General features: G+C 38.3%; 2 protein-coding genes across 3 annotated transcripts in view; both read left to right on the forward strand.

Moving 5' to 3' along the window:
• The first annotated feature begins 543 nt into the window (after positions 1–543).
• Positions 544–3,533, forward strand: LOC127153580 (zinc finger protein 501-like). Of its 2 annotated transcripts, none has more exons than XM_051094756.1 (3): positions 544–624; positions 1,602–1,738; positions 2,127–3,533. In XM_051094756.1, the coding sequence occupies exons 2-3, from the start codon at positions 1,684–1,686 to the stop codon at positions 3,302–3,304; spliced, it is 1,233 nt and encodes a 410-aa protein (XP_050950713.1). In that variant the 5' UTR covers positions 544–624; positions 1,602–1,683; the 3' UTR covers positions 3,305–3,533. The 2 variants fall into 2 exon arrangements, with proteins under 2 accessions (XP_050950713.1, XP_050950714.1); XM_051094757.1 differs by having other exon boundaries at positions 566–624; positions 1,606–1,738.
• A 1,360-nt stretch (positions 3,534–4,893) lies between these two features.
• LOC127153407 (zinc finger protein 850) overlaps positions 4,894–24,550 on the forward strand; it is a 50,064-nt gene continuing 30,407 nt past the window's right edge. The window contains exons 1-8 of the mRNA XM_051094462.1: positions 4,894–4,983; positions 6,026–6,161; positions 9,088–10,908; positions 13,143–13,991; positions 17,097–17,165; positions 18,819–18,859; positions 21,536–21,851; positions 22,535–24,547. Of these exons, the coding sequence (XP_050950419.1) occupies positions 6,107–6,161; positions 9,088–10,908; positions 13,143–13,991; positions 17,097–17,165; positions 18,819–18,859; positions 21,536–21,851; positions 22,535–24,547 (5,164 nt within the window). The 5' untranslated portion in view covers positions 4,894–4,983; positions 6,026–6,106. The remainder of the gene's footprint in view (positions 4,984–6,025; positions 6,162–9,087; positions 10,909–13,142; positions 13,992–17,096; positions 17,166–18,818; positions 18,860–21,535; positions 21,852–22,534; positions 24,548–24,550) is intronic.

A 24,550-nucleotide genomic window follows, 5' to 3' on the forward strand; every position in this document is an offset into this window, starting at 1 on the left:
CTGTATTTCCAGATGTGATGCTGCGTAGAGCCGTATCAAGCGATTATTTTGATAATCAATCAAAATCAGAGATTAGTTAGTTAAATTAAGAGTTAGTTAAAATGTAGTTATACCCATTCTAACTAATAAATAAAACAAGGAAATCAATTAAAAATGTATTTTTGATCAACTTTGAGTAAACTGAATTGATCACGTTCAAGTTTTCAGTCCTCCTCAGAAGTCATCAATACACCAACCTTACTTCTAGAAATGAAACAGAAAAATAAAAGGGCATGTATTTTTAGAACACACAGGAGACTGAAATATTTATCTACTAACTATCATTAGTTCATTGATAGTTATCAATAGTGCAGAACTACAAATATTATTCAATTAAAAAGCAATCTATAATTTAGAATTAATTGTTTTTTTTTTTTTAAGAAACAGGATTGGTTAACAGAATTAATTTTGCAATTGTTATAAACTTCCTTACCTTTATGCGCTCCACACTCCTTTCCAGAAGGTGGCGGGAATGCACATTTTAAGTTGGTATGCCAACCGCCACTAAACTCCAGACGAAGAAGAAAACAAGCAGTAGTAGTCACCGTTATCGCCATAACACATCTTTGTGCCTTCTGATGTGAGGTAATTGGTATATTTTCAATTATAAAAAAATGCAGCTTGTTGATACAACATTTAACAGCACCATTTCTGTGTTGTTTTAATATGGTACAGCTCTATTTGTTCGTCTTTTCTGGCATCTGCTGACTGAAATAAACATTCAGCCTAGCAGCAGGATTGCCAGCCATTCCGCATAAAACGGAAACGTCCCGTGTTTAAGACATAAGTTTTTCCTGTATATGCAGGCATACGCCGCATGAACATCCAGACCATATGAATAACAAAACCTAAATTGAAACTAATTAATTTCTGGACAAATCATTGTTTGTTTTGCAAACGTTTGCTGAAGGCTTTAAGACCCAGCAGAGCAAGCAAGTTGATGAGATTTATTATGAGAATTATTATTATTGGTGTCTATGGTGTGATAAATTCACAAACGTATCTGCTAAATTACTAGAGATTTATTATGCATTGGTGTAAATACATTGTAATAAATACAAAAACCCATCTCCTAAATTACTACTACTACACGACTGCAGATTATTTTTAGAATTCATTCTTTTTTAAATTAGATTGTACATAAATGCACATGCAGATGAAATGACATACACTGTGTGGTACAGTGCAAATATTTTGTGTGTCTCTTGTTTTTTTTAACAATGTGTTGTCCGAAATGCACTGTTGTCCGAAACATGAGAATGCTTCATATTTATAAGCACTTAAGGTAAAAAAAAAAAAACTGACTGTAATTTGACAGATGTGTGTGCTGTTTAATGCCTCTGACCTGTTTTCCTGAGCATGTAACTTGCGTTTTATGGTTATATACTTATTTGTAAAATGTTAGAAAGGCTAGAAAGATATAATACTTAGACTATCTAAATTTGTTTTAAAACAAATTAAATAACTTTACATTTCATTAGAAGGTTAAGCACAAACAAATTGATTTAAGTGTGTGAATTAATGAAAGCATCAATTTGATAACCAATTTATTTCTGATTTAGGCAGATCTCCTCCTACAACCACACAGGAATTCACCAGCAGTTCAGCTCTTCCCACAACAGTTTATGAGAGAAAATCGAAACCATGACTGATCCAGAACCCTGTGGAATAAAACAGGAAGATGCTGAACAACAAATAGGTGGGTTTATATTCCTCATTCTTCAATAAGATTACAAAACTTCAAGCAGTTCATCAGATTTAGTGGTTGCGGTTATAAAAATCATGTAATAACAAAAAAGACGAGAAGTTACAAGTTACAGCGGTTAATTGTTTTGATGATTACTTTGAGTTGAGGCTCAGCTAGTTAGCGTGGATGAATAACGATAGATTACGGCATACTGGCACCTGTGGTTAAAGGCGTTAACAGTGCGTTAGTCACTAATGCCATCAAAACTCGGAAACTGAAGTAAAACAAAGGCTTGTGAATACATCAAAATGTTATTTCAAGGTTAAAATGTCCTTTTCCTTTTACATTTTTTTCCTATACTGAAAACCTTTTTTAACTTAACTTTTTACTTTCATTTTAGACCTGAAAGAAGAGAACAAGGAGATTGAAGAACCGATTGAAGAGGGGGAGAACCATCATGTAAAAACCGAAGAATCATCTTGGAATCAAGACAAAATATGTTTAATTTGCACTCAGTGTGGAGAGAGTTTCTCGTGCAAGGAAACTCTTGATATTCACATAAAATTTCATCTTGAAGGGTTTTCAGATTACCTGAAAGACCATCTGAAAGTTCATACAAAGGAGAAGCCTTATGTATGTTATTTATGTGGAAAGAGTTTTAGTCAGATGAGCGCATTTAACAAACACCAGAAAATACACAGCGGTGTGAAGGACCATGCTTGCTCTGAATGTGGGAAGACTTTTTTTACAGATAGTGCACTGAAAGTGCACCAGATAGTTCACACTACAGAAACACCTTACAAGTGTTCGCACTGTGACAAGAGGTTCAAACGGTCCGAATATCTGAGAAGACATGAGAGGATCCACACTGGAGAGAAGCCATACACATGTGATCACTGTGGGAAGAGTTTCGGACGAAAAGGACATCTTAACAAACACTTGACAGTCCACACTGGAGAGAAGCCACATGCATGTGGTCAGTGTGGGAAGAGTTTTACACAAAAAGAATACCTTAAGGAACACATGAAACTCCACACTGGAGAAAAACCACACACATGTGATCAATGTGGGAAGAGTTTCAGATTATCAAGTTGTTTTAAAATGCACCTGCGTACTCATTCTAGTGAAAGACTATATAACTGTGAGCATTGTGGTAAACATTTTTTTAGGACAAGTGCCCTGAAGAGGCATATGAAAGTTCATACCAAGGAGAAGCCTCACATGTGTACTTTGTGTGGAAAGAGTTTTAGTGAGCTGGATGCTTTAAGAATACACCAGAAAAGACACAGCGGTGTGAAGGATCATATTTGCTGTGAGTGTGGCAAGGCTTTTACTACAGATGCTGAAGTGAAAATGCACCAGCGAATTCACACTACAGAAACACCTTACAAGTGTTCACACTGTCAAAAAACATTCAAACGGTTAGTATACCTGAAAGTACATCAGAGGATCCACACTGGAGAGAAGCCCTATAACTGCCATTCATGTGGCAAGAGTTTCACTCAGTTATCTTCTCTAATCTGTCATAAAAAGAAATGCATGTCTGAAATTACACTAAGTACAGCAGTCAGCATTTGAAGTGGATCAAAACCCTTCATCAAACTTGTCCTAAATTCAAAACAAAACCAATTCTTGTCTTAGGACAACTCTGATTAACTTTTTTGATCCACTTCATATGTTGACTACTCTAGTTCAAGTGTGATCTGTACCTCCAGGTGTGATGCTGTGTAGAGCCACATCAAGCGATTCTTTTGAAAATCATTTAATCAGAAATTAATAGAACAATTAATTGGCTTGTTGATTATTTCAGAGATATAGTAGTAGCTATTATCGATTATTTAGATTTTGCAGTTAGTTAAAATGTTATATATCCATTCAAATTAATGAATAAAACAAGGAAATCACTTGAAAATGTCTTTTTCATAAACTATGAGTATACTGAATTGATCTCCTTCATGTTTTCTGTCCTCTTCAGAAGTCATCAATACACCAACTTTAACTGAAATGGTAAAACAAAAGGGCATAAATAAGAATAAATAGGAGGCTAAAACATTCATCTACACACTGTCATTACTTAAATCAAATTACAATACTGTTCAGTTATTACAATACAAATATATTGGTATGTTTTTATGTACTCTTCAATAAAATCTATTTAATAGGGCCCTAGTAATCTTGGCTGCCACATCATTAAGCTGTAACGGGAATGGAGTCAGCAAGCTGAGGCAAGGATCTATATGTATTCGAATTTTAATAAATGGACAGGAAAACATGAGAGAAAAGCATGCGAGAACTCAGATAATCGGGGTGGGAACGTATGCAACATGCACACTTACTAGACCATCTCTTCACAGGAGGACTCTGTCCAGATTTTCTGAAAACGAAACCAGGGACATTTCTTAATTCAGTGGTTAAAATATAATTGAAATCTCACTTGTTATTATCTATTAATTAAAAAATGGGGACAATACATTTTTGTATGTTTTTATTTTTAAATTGTTATGGTTTCTAAATACTATTATAATTAATAATTATAATGATGTTTGAACTGTTGATCTGACACTGGTTTTAACACAATTCACCAAAAATCACACTAGTAAGTAGTAACTATTGCAAATAGCAAACAGATTAAAATGGTATTATAAATAAAACTTACTTTACAAAACCATATTACAAAAAAGATACAAGATCATATGATGAATAAAATGAATAAATATTTTTTATTTTTTTTTTTAAATTACTTTTTAACTGTAATTACTAATTATGTTTTTCTGTGAATATACCCTGTACTATATAATAATAATAAAAACAACACTATTGCTAATAATAATTACAACTTTTTTTAACTTTTGAAATATTAATGTTTATACTTTTGGAAATGTATCCATCCTTATTGAGGTGCATTATTTAATATTTTAGGCTTGTTTTGAGCACATATATGTGCTTTCTGCAAATATAATTGTTTCTTGTGTGATTGTTTAATTGATGTTTCTCACTAAGCAACTGCATGCAAGATTTTTCCATAATTAACTTCACCTAATTGTAATATATATATATATATATATACACACACACAGCATCATACAATCTTCTTTAAGTCTAAAGTAATGACGTGTATGCATGGTCAAGGCTGATTGGCCTTTTACCACTAAGAAACCTTTCGGCACGCCTATTTCTCCGACGTGCAGTGCTGTTTCTAAAACAAGAAGAAAAAGTAGTCACCGCTAGCACCATCAAACAGCTTTGAGTCTTCTGAGGTGAGATAAATAGTATATTTATACAATTATAAAAGCACAGCTTGTTAAAGCAACATTTCACAGTGTCTTTTCTGTGTTGTTTTAATGTGGTACAGCTCTATTTGTGCGTATTTTCTAGCGTCTGCTAACTGAAATAAACATTTAGCCTAGCAGTAGGGTTGCCAACCACTCCGAATTATACGGAATCGTCCCATATTCAAGACATCATATTGCCCCGTATACGCAGGCATACACCGTATGACCACCCAAACAATACGAATAGCAAACTCTAAATTGCAAATAGTGGATTTTTGGACAAATCATCGTTTGGTATGCAAACGTTTGCTGAAGGCGTTAAGACCCAGCAGAATCCTCAGCCGGCTGGTCGCACTCGCGTCACAGCCAGAGGTTGATGAGATTTATTATGAGATTTATTATTATTGGTGTCTATGGTGTGATAAATTCACAAACCCATCTGTTAAGTTACTATTACACGACTGGTGCAGGTTCTTTTTAGGATTAATTCTTTTTGGAATTACATCCATTTTTGGAATTGTACATCAATAGGCTATGCAATACACATGTTTGTAACAACCATTGTATACATAGGCCAACTTTTGAGTTTTGTGAGACTTCCCACAGCAGGTTAGGTGGGGATATATATACGCATAAAACCATATAGTAGTTAACATTATGATGGTACTGTTTCAATCATAAAATCTTATAAAATAACTGTTTCACTGCTGCTAAACTATTAACATTTTAACACAACAATATGTACAGTGAGAGAATTGCAAGATTTACTAGTGTAAAACAACAGATTATGACAGCACTGCTTCATGTCATGCCATACCCCTCATAGCAAGCACGCATATTTTACATGAGATCGGCCAATAGTGATCGTTAGCTGATCAATCGGAGCACCCCTAAGGCGGAGGACACAGAGTAAGCTGCTGTGGGGAATGTACAGTGTTCAGATGTTCAAGATGTCTGAAAGATGAGGATGCTTTTTGTATTAATGATAGAATCGATTGGATAACTGATTTATTTTTGATTTTGGCAGATCTGCTCCTCCAACCACACAGGAATTCACCTACAGTTCAGCTCCTCTTCCTACAACAGTTTATGAAAGCCAGTTGAAAACATGACCGATCCAGAACCCTGCAGAATAAAACAGGAAGATACTGAACAACAAATAGGTTGGTGTATATTCTTGATTCTTCAATAAGGTTATATAACTTAAATGAAAAAGAAAAATCATAAAAGCTGCAATAACTGAAAAGCTGAAGTACAGAAAAAACGTGAAGTTACATGTGTTTTTTAGTTTAATCATGCATGTATATTGGTGTATGATTCCACCAAATCAGCTTATCTATAAATAGCTTTCAGTTATTTGTCTTTTAACATTAGTCATTCAAGCATTTTTATGATAGAAGCAAGGAATTAAAACTAAAACATGTATAAATGAAAATGTATGAGTGCATATTTCGTCACCTTAGAATTATAAGGTTCCATCTGACATTTTTGAGTTATTGACATATTCTGTGACAACTTATTTACATTGTGTGATGTTTCTTTTGTAAGCTGTGTACATTTTGGGTCTCTTTTTAGAAAACAAAAATGGTTCTATCTACGGAAGTCTATGGAACGCAAAAACTTTGAAGCTCAATATCTCAAAAGTGCTCAGGATTCAAACAGAACCTTATAAGGTGACAATTTGTCATTTTAATAGAACTTAGGACTGGTGGAGTCACTGTTGGTCATTCAGTTTTTCTGAAGAAAAAAAAAATAATACAACTAATTATACTACTACTACTAATAACAATATAAAATGCACTGAGGTCTGATGAGCTGCTTTGTTAATGAATTTTAAAGTTGTCTGCGTTCCCTTGAACCTTACTTGCTAAAATCAAAACAGTGACATAATAGGTGAGTGCCAGCCAAAGAGAGTACCGTTTGCACAAATAGTTCCACCTACTACAAAAGAATAAAATCTACATGTAGCACATCAATTTTACGTGCTCTCCTTCTCTTTGCATGTGTGAGAGAAACACTGACCACTCTAAGCTAATCGATGGCGGGTGGGGTGCCTGGGCTGGAATCGTGTAGAGCACTTTGAAACTGCAATTTGAATCTTGAATGTCGCTGGCCAGAATGAACAGAGTGAGCTCACACTGGCCCAAATACAGCATATATCACTTTCCCTACAGTAACCAGTGCCCTAGTATGGTGCAAACGGTTTGGTATCTTTGAGGATTTGAATAGTTGGACACCATGGAGGACTACAGCCAAAGCAGCCAGGTGATGAGTTTTTTGCCTTTCATTTGATAGGACAGTGGGGATTTGACAGGAAGTGAGTGGGAGAGAGAGACAGAGGGGGGATGGGATCGGGAACGGTCTGTGAGCCGGGATTCTGACTCAAGATGCCGGAAGCACAACCGTGCCATATGTTGGCGTGCTGCCCACAAGGCTGTCGTGGCAAGATCTTTGGCTGAATTTAACAGAGCTCAAGGACAACAAGTCGGTCCTACTTCATTCCCTTGTGTCTCTGTTTGGACCCTTGGTTCTGCAATGGATGGCTTTTCTGATCGTTTTACAACCAGAAATCATCACAAGTAGTGCACCATTTCCTTCCTAAATGGCTAGTTCTTTTGCTGCCTTGAGTCACCCCAAGCTGTCATTTACCCAGTAGCACTCCAGACTAGATTCCAGACACTGCTCAGCCCAAGCCTAACACTTCATTCCTCTCCAAGTGAGCCAGTTCTTCTACTGCTTCTAGTCGATCCAAAGTGACATGACTCAGCAGCACCCTAAACCATTGTCAGTGCCTGCTCAACCAAAGCCAGAGGCAGAACCTGAAGTGTAACAAGGTTTCTGCCTGGTTAAGTGCTATCCCTTTCCGAAGCGCCAGAGGCCCCAACCTAAGTTTGAGCTGGACCCTGAGCAGCCCCAGCAGCTTTGATGCTCCAAGACCGGGGAGGTTAATTTCCCCCAAGGCTGGACTACCCTCAAACCCCCGCGCTTTGGGGCATGGTTTACACTTTGGTCTTGGGAAAATGATGCCCATGTCCTCCGAGCTGAAGTCTAAACCCTGCTAGCAAAGGGTGCTGTGGAAAGAGCCCCCACAGGCCACAGCGATTTAAGCTTTTACAGTCACTACTTCTTAATTTCAAAGAAGGATAGCAGCCTCAGGCCCATCCTCGATTTGAGACATCTGAACTGCACCCTGAAAAAGCATCCATATAAAAAGCTACTCTTGAAGCAAATCCACTTGTGAATACTCCCAGGGGATTGGTTTATTGGTGGATCTGAAAGATGCATGATTTCATATTCAGATAGCCCCCATCACAGACCATTTTTAAGATTCACATTTGAGAAGGTGGCTTACATTCGGTTCCATCATGGAGTTTGTCCATGATATTTAAGGCTCTATGAGGCCCTCCTTTTGAGTTGCTCAAGATGACCAACCTTCGATCTCTCTCTTACTAAAGACTGCCCTCCTACTGACTTTGGCTTCACTTAAGTGAGTGAGCAACTTGCAGGCTTCTTCAGTTGACTCGTCCTGGCTCAAGTTTGGCCCTAATGACAGTAAAGATTTCCTTAGACCTGAGGAGTCCAACCTTGGTCCAGGAGGGCTACTGTCCTGCAGAGTTTAGCTCCAACTTGCCTCAACACGCCTACGTGGAAGTTTATAGTATGTCTAGTAAGACCTTGTTTAGCTTGTTCAGGTGTGATTAATTGGGGTTGAACCTAAACTCTGAAGGACAGTGGCCCTCCAGGAGCAGGATTGAACACCCCTTCCTTAGACTGACAATAGGCTATGTGCCTAAGGTGCTTTCAACCCCATTTCAGGGCACTAACTCTCTCTGCTCTTCCTCCCTTCATTAGTAACTAACACAATGCTCATTCCCATTATCTAAGTGAACCAGGGAACATTTAGTAATAGTTCTCATTCCAAAGCCTGTGTCTGTAATGTTTTAAAAAAATAATAATTAGTTAAAAACATAGTACCCAATTACTGTACCTACTGTTATCTCAAGTTTCACATGTCCTTTTCCTTTTTTTTTCCTTTTAAGATTTTCTGAAAACTTATTTTTTAACTATACTTTTTTACTTTAATTTTAGACCTGATTAAAGCGAACAAGGAGATTGAAGAACTGATTGAAGAGGGGGAGAACCATCATGTAAAAACTGAAGAAACATCCCCATGCAAGCAAAATCTTGATATTCACATAAATTGTCATCTTGATGGGATGCTGTACAAATGTGATCAGTGTGAAAAGACTTTCACAATAAAAGGAAACCTTACAAAGCACATGAATATCCACACAGGGGAAAAGCCATACACATGTACTCAATGTGGGAAGAGCTTCAGACTAAAAGTAATCCTTAAAAAACACATGGATATCCATGCTGGGGAGAAGCCGTACACATGTGGTCAATGTAGAAGGAGCTTCAGACTAAAAGCAACCCTTAAACAACACATGAAAATCCACACTGGAGAGAAGCCCTACACATGCAGTCAGTGTGGGAAGAGCTTCAGACTAAAAGCTACCCTTATCGAACACACAAGGATTCATACTGGAGAGAAGCCGTACACATGTGATCAGTGTGGGAAGAGTTTCACACAAAAAGGATACCGTGATGCACACCTAAAAACCCACACTGGAGAGAAGCCCTACACATGTGATCAGTGTGGGAAGAGTTTCACTCAGAAAGGAGCCCTTAATGTACACATGAGGATCCACACTGGAGAGAAGCCGCACAAATGTAATCATTGTGGGAAGAGTTTCAGACTTAAGCAACCACTTGACGAACACATAAGGATCCACACTGGAGAGAAGCCGTACACATGTAATCAGTGTGGAAAGAGTTTCAGAAAATACGGTGGTTTTAAAAAACATCTGCTTACTCATTCTAGAGAAAGACAAGAAAATGGTCACCAAAATGGTAAAAGAAAAAATAGGGCAGATTTCGTGAAGGACCGCCTGAAAGTTCATATAAAGGAAAAGCCTTTTGTATGTTATTTATGTGGAAAGAGTTTTGGTCAGATGGTTGCATTAAAAATACACCAAAAAAGACACAGCGGTGTGAAGGATCATGCTTGCTCTGAGTGTGGGAAGACTTTTTTTACATACGGTGCAATGAAAGTGCACCAGACAGTTCACACTACAGAAACACCTTACAAGTGCTCACACTGTGACAAGAGATTCAAAAGGTCAACATATCTGCAAATACATCAGAGGATCCACACTGGAGAGAAGCCGTATACATGTGATCAATGTGGGAAGAGCTTCAGACTAAAAGAAATGCTTAATCAACATATGAATATCCACAATGGAGAGAAGCCGCACACATGTGTTCACTGTGGGAAGAATTTCAGACAAAAAGGAAACCTTAACAAACACATGAAAATCCACACTGGAGAGAAGTTACACACATGTGATCAGTGTGGGAAGGGTTTCTTAGAAAAAGGAAACCTTAAAGACCACATGAATATTCACACTGGAGAGAGGCCACATTCATGTGATCAATGTGACAGGCATTTTGCACATAAAGGAAACCTCATCAAACACATGAAAAGCCACACTGGGGTGAAGCCACACACATGTGATCAGTGTGGGAAAAGTTTTGCAGAAAGGGCAACCCTTAATGAACACATGAGGATCCACACTGGAGAGAAGCCGTACACATGTGATCAGTGTGGGAAGAGTTTCACACAAAGAGGAACCCTTTATGAACACATGAAAACCCACAGTAGAGAGAAGCCGTTTACTTGTGATCAGTGTGGAAAGAGTTTCAAACGAAAAGAAAGCCTTCATGATCACATGAAAATCCACACTGGAGAGAAGCCGTACACATGTGATCAGTGTGGGAGGAGTTTTACTCGAAGAGGAACCCTGTATCAACACAAGAAAACCCATACTGGAGTGAAGCCATTCACATGTGAGCAATGTGGGAAGATTTTCAAGAATTTAAGGGTTTTTAAAGTACATCTGTCTACTCATTCTAGAAAAACACAATATAACTCTGACCAATGCAGTAAAAAAAAATTCGACCTGAAAGTTCATACAAAAGAGAGGCCTTACGTGTGTCATTTATGCGGAAAGAGTTTTAGTCAGATGGTCGCATTAAAAATACACCAAAAAAGACATAGTGGTGTGAGGGATTATGCTTGCTCTGAGTGTGGGAAGACTTTTTTTACAGATAGTGACCTGAAACTACACAAGACAGTTCACACTACAGAAACACCTTACAAGTGCTTACACTGTGACAAGAGATTCAAACGGTTAATATATATGAAAATACATGAGAGGATCCACACTGGAGAGAAGCCACATGCATGTGATCATTGTGGGAAGAGCTTCCGACTTAAAGGAACCCTTAATGATCACATGAGAATCCACACGGGAGAAAAGCCACATACATGTGATCAGTGTGGGAAGAGTTTTGCACAAAAAGGAAACCTTAACAAACACATGAAAATCCACACTGGAGAAAAGCCACACATATGTGATAAATGTGGGAAGAGTTTCAGAAAATCAAGTGTTTTTAAAGTTCATCTGCTTACTCATTCTAGAGAAAGACAATATAACTGTGACCGTTGCGGTAAACAGTTTTTTACGACAGGTGCCCTGAAGAAGCACCTTAAAGTGCATGCAAAGGAAAAGCCTCATGCGTGTTCTTTGTGTGGAAAGAGTTTTAGTGAGCTGTCTGCTTTAAAATATCACCAGAAAAGACACAGCGGTGTGAAGGATCATGTTTGCTCTGAGTGTGGAAAGGCTTTTTTTACTGATAGTGAAGTGAAACAGCACCAGACAGTTCACACTACAGAAACACCTTACAAGTGTTCACACTGTGACAAGAGATTCAAACGGTCAACACATCTACAGATGCATGAAAGGATCCACACTGGAGAGAAGCCGTATTACTGCCATTCATGTGGGGAGAAATTCACTCAATTATCTTCTCTAATTTGCCATAAATTACATGTCTGCATGTCTGAAATTACAGTAAGTAGTTGAAGTTCTGATCCTGTACTTCCAGGGGGCTGCATCAAGTAATTATTTTGATAACTGTTTAATCAGAGATTACTAGAATGATTCAGCAACTAGTTGTTGGTTGTTTCTCAGATTAATCAGTATCTTTTATTGATTTTTCAACTTTTGGAGTTTGTTAAAATAAACTTTGAGGAAATTGAATTTTCTTCTTCAGGATTTCTCTTCTGTTTAGAACTCATCAATACACTAACTTTGTGTCAAAAATAAAAGGTGTTTCATGACACACAGGAGACAAAAATAATAATTTACAAACTACTCTTTCATGTAGCCAGCAGTCTTGAGAACATTTGGCATGTTTGGATGCCGATGTTAGTTAGCGCTGCACGGTCTGGTCGGCATGTGGCGTCGATGTACCATGAGACCAAGTCAAAAGCTTAGAGAGTCAGCTTCCCTCCAATCACTCTCACGGTGCCTGGTGAAAAAGGGTTACTTGAGTTATGTAAGTGGTTAAATGTATTTGCACCTTGGCTGAGAATGCTTTTATGAAGTGAGAATAATGTAAACACAGCTCACTACGTACAACCTTGTAATTCGCTTCAACCTTTTCGAACTTCATAAATGATCATTTTAGGTTCAAGTGGTGTGTGTAAGGAAATGGAAGCAAGCATGGTACATGGTACAAGAAACATGGTACAAAAAAACGAGATTTAAACAATAAGACTTACAGTGTTGAACTGTATAGCAATGATTAGTTTTCACTCAATGAATGTATGTAAACAGCTGTCTAATAAAATGCATAGTATATTAAAACGTCTTTGGTGTTTCTGTGATTTCTACTAAATAAAACAGGAAATGGTTTTGATAGGCGACCCAATGCAAAGAGTTTCAGTAAGACACTAATTTAAACATTCTTGGAAACATTTGGGATGCAATGTAAGTACACAAGCTATATATATATATATAACACTGTTCTAGTGGGTTTTGGATAATTGATTGATTACTGGTTGAGGAAAAATTGTTAAATATAAAATACTGGTAAATCTAATTATTAATTAGAATAGTCATTGTATAACTGTTTTGTTCTTTCTGCTGTTACATCAGGGTTGAGATTTATATCCTTTCCTCCACATTTGTCTTTTCACATTAACTGAAAATAAAACTTTCCTACTTTAATTTTAGACCTGATGGAAGAGAATGAGGAGAGTGAAGCTGAGGAGAAACATCATGTCAACACTGGTGAAAAATCGAAGAAGAGTCAAAGAAGAGTCCAAACGTCTGTAACCTGCCCTCAGTGTGGAAAGAGTTTCTCACAAAAACAAATTCAAGTTCACAGGAAAATCCACACTCAAGAGAGGCCACACACATGTGATCAATGTGGGAAAAGTTTCACACAAAAAACAGGCCTGAAGGAACACATGAAAATCCACACTGGAGAGAAGCCGTACTCATGTGATCAGTGTGGGAAGAGTTTCAGTAAGGCGAACACCTTTAAATTACATCTGCGTTATCATTCTGGAAAAAGACCATATAACTGTGATCAGTGTGGTAAACAATTTTTTAGGACAGACGCCCTGAAGAACCACCTGAAAGTTCATACAAAGGAGAAGCCTCACATATGTTCTTTGTGTGGAAAGTGTTTTGCTGAGTTGGCTGCTTTAAAAAAGCACCAGAAAAGACACAGCGGTGTGAAGAATCATATGTGCTTTGAGTGTGGGAATGTCTTTTTTGATAGTGGTCAACTGAAACGGCACCAGAGAATTCACACTGGAGAAAAACCTTACAAGTGTTCACACTGTGAGAAGAGTTTCAGTCAGTCAGAACATCTGAAAACACATGAGAGGGTCCACACTGGAGAAAAGCCTTTCACGTGTGATCATTGTGGGAAGAGTTTTGCCCGAAATGGACATCTTAAGGGTCACATGAAAATTCACAGAGAGAAGCTGTACCGCTGCCCTCCGTGTGGGAAAAGTTTTGCTACGTCGTCGTCTTTACTTAATCATACAAGAAACAAATGTCTAAAATCACAGTAAGCAGTTTATCTTTAGATCAAGCACGTTCAAGGTGTTCTCACTTAATGTGACATGATGCTACAAACATACATGTATAAATCTGCCTCAAACAGCTGTTATGAGGGACAGGACAAAAAATACAGTAAATAAAGTTAATCTTTAAGACTAGCAGATTCAGGTATGAGATTCAGATCAACTTAAAGATGATGTTTCTCCCAAAACATTTTATTCTTACATAGAATTTTGTTCTAAATCTGATGATGCTTTGATTTTTGTATTGATTTTTGTTCCGTTCCTGTTTGCAGTGTTGCCAACTGCTTACAACAAAAAGTAGCTAAATTTCTCATGTCACGTATGGCTGGGCATGCCATAAATCTCCAAGAAAATAAATAACATTAAAAAGTATATCTCTTTTTTTTACACTCCTCACTGTACTGCCACATATAGGCATGCACTGGCCCTGAAGGCCATTTCATGTTGAAGATCCTTGGAAGACAGCCTTAGTTTTGTGTCCTTCGATCACGTCCTTCGCATCCTATATGTGTGGTTAAGGCTGGATGGCCTTTCACCAATAAAAAACCTTTCGGCACGCCTGTTTCTCCGAGGTGCATTAGGTCCCTCTAAAACTATAAAGAAAAACCACTAGTATTCCCTGCGCATTATAGTAAAAAAGATGTGTCAGATCACTGCAGTTACTGCTGAGGAACATATGTTTTATTACATTGTGAAGCATATATAAGGAAAGAAACTAGCGAGAAAAAAACTAAGAGATATGGAAATCAGTGTCATTTTATTTAACTATATTTCAGAAATGCACAGAAACAGTTAAAGGTGTATGATTTATTTCTAAAAAAAAATTAGAGATACAGGTTTAAATAACAGGATATATTTATTTTATTATTATGATTATGATTATTTTTATTTGCTTTGATTATTCACTCCGTTCATCGAGGGTTCACACTCCATCCCAGTAGTTGGCGGAATCGCACCTAAAGCTGGTTTGCCAACTACCAAACACAAAAGAAGTAGTAGTTACCACTAGCGTCAAAACACAGTCTTCTGAGGTGAGACAATTCGTTTAGTTATACAATTATAAAAATACAGCTTGTTAAACCGACATTTTACAGTGTCATTTCTATGTTGTTTTAATGTGGTACAGCTCTATTTGTGCGTCCTTTCTGGCGTCTGCTAACTGAAATAAACATTTAGCCTAGCAGTGGGGTTGCCAACCATTCCGAATTATCACGCAATTACACAATTATTATCACGCAATTATCATGCAATAAAACGTCAAGTATTTAAGACCTTAATTTTGTCCCGTATGTGCAGGCATACGCCGCATGACCACCCAAACAAAACGAATAAAACTCTAAATTGAAAATGATTCTTTTTTTTTTTTTTTTTTTGATACATCTCTGTTTGTTTTGCGAACGTTTGATGAAGGCGTTAAGTACCAGCAGAATACTCGGCCGGCTGGTCGCTCCCGCGTCACAGCAAGAGGTTGATGAGATTTGTTATGCATTGGTGTACAGTAGTCAACATTTGAAGTGGATCATCAACTTTTCATCAAAGTTGCCCTAAAACTAAAACAATACCCGTTCTTGTCTTAGGACTGCTTTGATGGACTTTTTTGATCCACTTAAAATGTTGACTACTGTAGATATGTTGTACTGAAATCACAAACCCATCTCCCTAGTTATTACTACACGACTGGTGAAGAATTAGTTCTTTTTGGAATTAAATTGTACATAGATAGGCTAAACAGTACAGTACAAATATTTTGAGTGTCCCTTATTTTCATCAATGTGAGAAACTACTGTTGAATTTATTGAGGCCGGAATGACTTTCTGTGTTGTTGTTTGTTTGTATGATTGTTAACATGGGGATTTTCTGGCTCAAAATAAGGTGGAGGTGGTAAAATACTGTTCATGTGCACACATGCAAGGGTACCATATTTCAACTGGCTGAAGAAAACATGTTACAAGCACGCCTTTTAGGTATTTTCAGTAATTATATATATATATATATATATATATATATAAATAATTACTATATAATTATATATGTATATATGTCGTTGTCAGACTCCTTGTGCAAACAAAAATCTCTCTGGATTATTATGATTAATGGCAAAATGAATGTTTGGAAATGTAATCTGATATTTCCTACTGACACACTACAGTAAAAGACCGACTTTAACTGACTTTAAACCATTTTTTAGCTGATGAAAATACTAGTGGCCTAAGACTTTTGCACAGTACTGTATATATATATATATATTATTATTATTATTATTATTATTATTACTATTATTACTTTACTTTATTTATTTATTTTTTTTTTTTTTGAGAACATTGTCATATACAGTTTTTTTCCACGCTGAAAAACTCTTATCAGAATACTTTGTGTTAAGCTTTTGTATATTTTAAGTTAAGCAATGTCACATAAATATACATAAATATATTTATATAATAGCCACTAGGAGGTGCTCAAGATCTATGTTTTTCATTATCATCTTTCCCTGAAGAGGGAAAGCTACTCAACTCAAGCTTACTAAAGATGTTCAAACATTCAGATAAAAAAAGGATGAGAAACTAAGTAATCAAATTTATATAAAAAAAAAAAAACATTTATCGAGACAGCACTGATGCATGTCATGCCATACTCCCCACAGCAGTTGTGCATCTTTTACATGAGGTTTCTGAGATTGGCAAATTGATCCAATCATTAGAAGAAATTATTGGTCGATAGCGATCTTGTTGTAGTTAGCTGAATTTGTCCGAAACATGAGAATGCTTTTTTTTTAAGGTTTTAAAAGTTTAGGTTTTTTTAAGGTTTTACCGAAAGGTTTTTTTTTTTAAGCACTTCAAATAAAAAAGCATGAGTGTTTACCACATCTTGCTCTGTTGTACTTTGGTTAATGCATTTGCTGGTTATTGCCTCTGATAAGTTTTCCTCAGCATATAACTTGCACTTTGTGGTTATGCACTTATCTGTCAAATGTTAGAAAGTCTTGAAAGATAATTTTGATTTTGATAAATTGATAAACATAAACAACATGATTTAAGTGTGTGAATTAATAAAAGCATCAGTTTGAAAACTTATTAATTTTTGATTTTGGCAGATCTGCTCCTTCAGCCGCAGAGGGATTTACCAACAGTTCAGCTCCTCCCACAACAGTTTATAAAAAAAGGTGAAAACATGACTGATTCAGAACCCTGCAGAATAAAACAGGAAGATACTGAAGAACAAATAGGTTGGTGTTTATTCTTAATTCTTCACTACTTTTATAAAACTTCAAGCAGTGCATCAGATTTGTGGCTGCATTTAGAAAAAATCATTAAAGCTGTGAAATAACAGTTAAAGCTGCAGTACTGAAAAGACGTGAAGTTACAAGTTACAGTGGCTCAGTGTTTTGATGATTATATTGAGTTGAGGTTTAGCTTTTCAGCTTGGGTGAATATGATGGATTGTGGCATACTAGCACTTGTGGTTAAAGGCATTAAGAGTGCACAAGTCACTAATGCTGTCAAAAATATATGCAAAATATATACTGTGTAATTTTGTAAAAAAGTTATAGTTCTTCAAAGTGTATGCTGTGCTTCCAAGCTTTCTTATTCTTATTTCTTAATTATTTGGTTTGTTTACTGATTTTCAGTTTTGTATACTTTTTGAAACTTTGTGTAAGTTATGTGTTATTTTATATTAGGCATATAACATGGTGTGTTTTTATTTGTTTTGTTAAAAAAAAACCTGTTACGTTACATTAATATTGTTAATTTAAAAGTGAAAGTAAAATACGCACAACACATTTACAGGCTATTTAAAAGTAAAGGAATATGAGGAAAAGAGGGAAAACTCAAACAAACTAAAAACAAACAATTGCTAGATTGCTTAATTAGCTTAATTAGCAATGAAAGTAAAACTCAAACGACAACCCCCCTCCACCTCTCTTTGAGGGTTCCAAGGTGAAAAAAAAAAAAAACACTACTATTATTAACAGCTTCTACGCAAAGAAATAGTTAGGCGGTACTCTGTGTGTTTTCAACCGCAGGGACCAGGATCTAAATAAAGTTCTGGGTTAAAATTTGCCCCTTAGAAAGACTCTGCTTGTGAGGCAGCATTGTATTTCAACAACCATATATTTGCATAAATCTTTTAAAATATTACTGTTTATGTGTCATGAAATGTAGTTTTAAAAGTATTTCAGGCGAGAATGTAGTTCTTTGTGGTGATGTGTTATGTTTAGTTTGCGTTTTTACAGCATTGTGAATTATAACCAATCACGCAAGATTCTGTTGAATGTATAACCAATCAAACGCATTCAAATAAGTCATCGCTGATTTTTTTTTTTTCTTAGTGCACACTTGCTGACTGAATTCTGGACATTCATGTTTGAGAGGATGGCTTAACAATATATAGTCTTACAGTTTGCTCCATCCTGGAGTGTGTCTATGGTACTTAAAGAAGTCCACTTTCAAAACAAATATTCACATATAATGTACTCACCCCCTATGCCATCCAAGATGTTCATGTCTTTCTTTCTTCAGTCGTAAAGAAATTATGTTTTTTGAGGAAAACATTTCAGCATTTTTCTCCATATAATCGACTGGTATGGTGCCCTGATTTTGAACTTCCAAAATGCAGTTTAAATGCGGCTTCAAACAATCCCAAATGCGGTTGTAAATGATACTGTGGGATTACAAATTTAAGAATCTGTTTAAAATATGCTGATCCTATGCATATTTGTTATAGGTTCCAATATAACTGTTACGTGCAGTGCTGGATGGACGAGACGTGAAACGAGATACAATACAAGCAAACACTTTAATCTAAATCTTCATAGGAATCAGGCAGGAACAGGCAGGAACACGCAGGAACACAACGGTACATCCACACACTTTGAAATAACGTTAAGGACCGACAACAAACTCAAAACACAAGCAGACTTATAAAGGGAGAGACTAATTACAAACACAGGTGTAGGGGATGACGGTAATAAGGGTTAAACCAAAACAGACAGATCGAGGGGAGACAATGGGAGAAACCAAAAGACAAACAGACATAAATGTGACATTGCGCCCCCCTCCGAATAGGCGCGTCTCGCGCCGTACAACATACAAAAAAAAAAACAAGAGAGTAGGTGGGCGGTTCAGGAGGCCATGGCCGGACAGACAGTTCAAATAAACATAACATAGTCCAGGGGGGTGACGAAGGTGGAAGGAGCCAAGGAGGAAACAGGAGGGACCCGGAGCAGGAGAAGCAGAGGGAGACCCAGACCGCAGCCATGATGACGACCCACGGTGGAGCCGACGGAGGGAGGAGCCATGGTGGAGGAAAGGCTGACGACTCCAGGGGGCCGACCGACGGAGGCGGAGCCGCTGGCGGAGGAGCCCGAGGCGGAGACGGAGAGCCGAAGATCCAGGGCGACACCGAGGATCCGGAGGGCCAAGGCGGAGCCCTAGGCTCTGGCGACCAAGGCGTAGGCGAAGATCCGGAGGTCCGCGGCGGAGCCGGAGCGACAGAGGATGGAGGCTGTGCCAGAGGGAGGGAGGAGTCCTTAGGAGCCGGTGGGACGGAGTGACGAGGCGCAGCCGGACGAACAGAGTCCTGAGGTGACGGAGGGACGACGACCGACCAGGGCGGAGCCGAAAAGACGAGGGAGCCCAGTGGAGCTGGTGGACCGATGGGCGACAATGGAGACGAGGGCGCTGAGAGCCGTGGTGGAGCCGCAGGGTCGGAGGGCCGAGGCGGAGTTCTGGACTATACCAGGCAGGTATAACGTGACAGGTAGATATTTCCGTAAAGAAGTCTATTAAATCCCCAGAGTTATTTTCTAGAGCTTCTGTAGAAGAGTCAATTAAATCCCCAGAGTCATTCTCTAGCTCACCCCCAGCAGTGGTGCAGTGGGCAGGGCTCTCCATAGCCCTCACTTGCTCCATCTTGCACTCCCCCGTCGTGGTAGTTGTAGCCGGCTCTCGCACCTGATCGGACGTGTAAGGCTCTGGCTCTGTGGCGATCTTTGACTCTGTCGCTCGTGGCTCTGGCTCGTCATCCGCGGTGGGCTCGGGCTCAAACTCCGCGTGTCGGGGTGCTGGTTGGCTGGGCTCTGGGTCTTGAGTGGGGGAACCCGGCGAAGCTCTCTCGTGGACCCTCCCCGGACAGCTGCGCTTTCGTGGCGATGTTCAGTCCTGCACGGTAGAATGTGCAAAGGCTGCTGTCCGGGTAGTGTGTGAGTGGTACGAGGTGGACGAAGTCTCTAGTGTGGTCCACGAGAGAGCGATTCCCCAGCTCCAGGAGAAGGAGGAGGACGGCGGGGTTATCCATAACGAAAAACAAAACACTCAGAAAAAAAAGCGGAAAATAAAGCAGGGAAACGCCAGGGAAAAACTGTACCGGTCGGTCCTTCTGTTACGTGCAGTGCTGGACGGACAAGACGTGAAACGAGATACAATACAAGCAAACACTTTAATCTAAATCTTCATAGGAATCAGGCAGGAACAGGCAGGAACACAACGGTACATCCACACACTTTGAAATAACATTAAGGACCGACAGCAAACTCAAAACACAAGCAGACTTATAAAGGGAGAGACTAATTACAAACACAGGTGTAGGGGATGACGATAATAAGGGTTAAACCAAAACAGACAGATCGAGGGGAGACAATGGGAGAAACCAAAAGACAAACAGACATAAATGTGACAATAACAACGTGAACTGAAAAAGTTACGTATATTGTGACAGTCTAAGAGCAGGCAGCCCAGGCCCTGAGACAGTAACCTTTTGTCTTTATGCAGTTTGTGAACATCTGGCAGGTTTTCCCAAGTTAAGTGTGAAGTCTAAGCTCAAGGTACAACTGTGCCTTTTGTTTAGCACCTATGCATTTGAATGACACTTGTATGCTAAATAGATTAAGGCTGGGAAAAATCTTTTACTGAGCTGTTTTCCTGTACCACATTTGCATGCTTTGTTTAAATTGATTCCACCTCTATGTACTCCTCCTCCTTCAAACCTATATACTCTGCTGTGCTGAGATTTTATCAGACGCCTTTAATGACTGCAGCACTAAGCAGCGAGTATCTGAATAAAGAGAAACTTCTGCTTCAAGATATCCAAAACGTCTCCTGGTCTCTAAGAAAAAAAATCACAAAAATACCAGCCAAGGAAGAAGGGTCTTATCTAACGAAACGATCGGTTATTTTCATTTAAAAAAATACAATTTAAAAACTTTTTAATCTCAAATGCTAGTCTTGCCTTTCTCTCCCTGGACTTCAAAAATCATTTCAAAACCATCCTACATCGCTGCAGAAGTCTTTGCAAAGTAAACATGTGTTACATCCACGCCAGGCTCCACCTTCACTCCCTCACTACGATCACAATCACTGGAATACTGAGCACCTACCACTACCACCTGACATCACTCAAGACCTCATCAGCACACCACATAAAACCACACACCACCTCACCATCAGTGTCCGAGCTCGTTTTTGAGAAGTGGACTTCTAGATCTCACTCTGAGCGATTTCTAGCGTTACTTACCTTTCTCCATTTGTCTCCTAGATCCCTCTGTGTCTTCCAGTTCCTAAGGATTCCCTCTACGTTCTCCAGGATTGTGGTGTGTGGTTGTGGTTGTCTTCGTCACTCCATTGTCTGTGTCCGTTGATCGTCTGTATCCATCTTCAAACAAGATTACGGCATTATCGCCAAGTTATCCTTCTCTATTTCTACAAAGTATTTACTTACCTGCATTCTCTCCTGTGGATCCTCCTGTCTGGAACTCATTGTCAAAATAAACTGATTTGTTTTTACTTACCATCTGTCTCCAGTCCGCTTCGTAACAACATGCCAAGAAGTTCAAACACACTTAACAAAATAGGTAAAACAGCGATATAAGATTATTTTGAAGTTGAGGGAGAACATGAGATGGGAGTTTTCGACATACCCTACTGTCGTGAACCAGAAAAAAACAGTCCAGGCAGAGTAAGACAAGATGAGCGTTTGGCATTAAAATGTATATAAATTGTATTATTTTTTATTAAAATAATAAAATTTCGCTACATAGGACCCTTCCACCTCGGCTGGGATTGAAATCACATTTGGGATCATTTGAAGTCACATTAAAACTGCATTTTAGAAGTTCAAAATCAGGGCACCATAGCAATCCATTAGATGGAGAAAAATGCTGACATGTTTTCCTAAAAAAAAAAAACATAATTTCTTTACGACGGAAAAAATAATTTTTATATTTGTTTAAATCTGGTTCACATTTTTTACAAATGTTAAAATTTTGAAAAACTCTGGTTTGTAAAATGGACTTGCGTTTTTTGTAAAAAAAAAAAAAAAAAAAAAAAAAAAAAAACCCTGTGTCTGTAATATGTTAAAAGTAGTACTTATAATAATAAATGCACCCAGTTTATATAAATACATTAAAATGTTTATACATACTACTGTTTTCTCAAGTTTTACACATTTTTTTTTTTACTTTCACATTTATTATTATTATTATTTTTAAGATTTTCTGAAAACTTTTTTACTAAACATTTTTACTTTACTTGACAGATGAGAACAAGGAGACTGAAGAACTGATTAAAGACAGGGAGAGCCATCATGTAAAAACAGAAGAAACATCCTCATCGACAAGACGAGACAAAATTCGGCCTGAGTGTGAAAAGAGTCTCTCATTTAAGCAAAATCTTGATATTCACATAAAATGTCACCTTGAAGAGAAACTGTACACATGTGATCAGTGTGAAAAGACTTTCACAGTAAAAAAATACCTTACAAAACACATGAAAATCCACACTGCAGAGAAACCGTACACATGTGATCAGTGTGGGAAGAGTTTCACACAAAAAGAATACCTTGATGCACACCTAAAAACACACACTGGGGAGAAGCCCTACACATGTGATCAGTGTACGAAGAGTTTCAGACAAAAAGGAGCCCTTAATGTACACATGAGGATCCACACTGGAGAGAAGCCGCACACATGTAATCAGTGTGGTAAGAGTTTCAGACTTAAGCAAACTCTTAACGAACACATGTGGATCCACACTGGAGAGAAACCGTACACATGTGTTCAGTGTGGGAAGAGATACACGCAAAAAGGAGCCCTTAATGTACACATGAGGATCCACACTGGAGAGAAGCCATACGCATGTGATAAGTGTGGGAAGAGTTACACACAAAAAGGAGCCCTTAATGTACACATGAGAATCCACACTGGAGAGAAGCCGTACACATGTGATCATTGTGGAAAGAGTTTCAGAAAATGTGATGTTTTTAAAAATCATCTCCTTACTCATTCTAGAGAGAGACTAGAAAACTGTGACCAAAGCAGTAGAACATTTCTAAAGGACCACATGAAAGCTCATATGAAGGAGAAGCCTTACCTATGTTATTTATGTGGAAAGAGATTTAGTCAGATGATTGCATTTAAGATACACCAGAAAAGACACAGCGGTGTGAAGGATCATGCTTGCTCCAAGTGTGGGAAGACTTTTTTTACATATGGTGCGATGAAAGTGCACCAGACAGTTCACACTACAGAAACGCCTTACAAATGTTCACACTGTGACAAGAGATTTAAACGGTCAGAATATCTGAGAATACATGAGAGGATCCACACTGGAGAGAAGCCGTATACATGTGATCAATGCGGGAAGAGCTTCAGACTAAAAGAAACGCTTAATCAACACATGAATATCCACAATGGGGAGAAGCCACACACATGTGACCAGTGTGGGAAGAATTTCAGACAAAAAAGACACCTCAACGATCATATGAAATTCCACACTGGAGAGAAGCTACATACATGTGATCAGTGCGGGAAAACCTTTCTGCATAAAGCAAACCTTAAAGACCACATGAATATTCACACTGGAGAGAAGCTGTACACATGTGATCAGTGTGGGAAGAGTTTTGCAAATAAAGGAAATCTTATGAAACACGTGAATAGACACACTGGGAAGAAGCCACACACATGTGATCAATGTGGGAAGAGTTTTGCAGAAAAGGCAACCCTTAATGAACACATGAGGATCCACACTGGAGAGAAGCCATACACATGTGATCAGTGTGGGAGGAGTTTCACACAAAGAGGAACGCTTATTGCACACAAGAAAACCCACAGTAGAGAGAAGCCATTTACATGTGATAAGTGTGGGAAGAGTTTCACACTAAGAGGAACGCTTACTGCACACAAGAAAACCCACAGTAGAGAGAAGCCATATACATGTGATCAGTGTGGGAAGAATTTCAAACGAAAAGAAAGCCTTCATGATCACGTGAAAATCCACACTGGAGAGAAGCCGTACACATGTGATCAGTGTGGGAAGAGTTTTACACAAAGAGGAACCCTTATTGCACACAAGAACACCCACAGTAAAGAGAAGCCATACACATGTGATCAGTGTGGGAGGAGATTCACACAAAGAGGAACCCTTATTGCACACAAGAAAACCCACAGTAGAGCGAAGCCATATACATGTGATCAGTGTGGGAATAGTTTCAAACGAAAAGAAAGCCTTCATGATCACATGAAACTCCACACTGGAGAGAAGCCGCACACATGTG

The sequence above is a fragment of the Labeo rohita genome, chromosome 22 (genome assembly GCF_022985175.1).
Source record: "Labeo rohita strain BAU-BD-2019 chromosome 22, IGBB_LRoh.1.0, whole genome shotgun sequence".
NCBI classification, from domain to species: domain Eukaryota; kingdom Metazoa; phylum Chordata; class Actinopteri; order Cypriniformes; family Cyprinidae; genus Labeo; species Labeo rohita.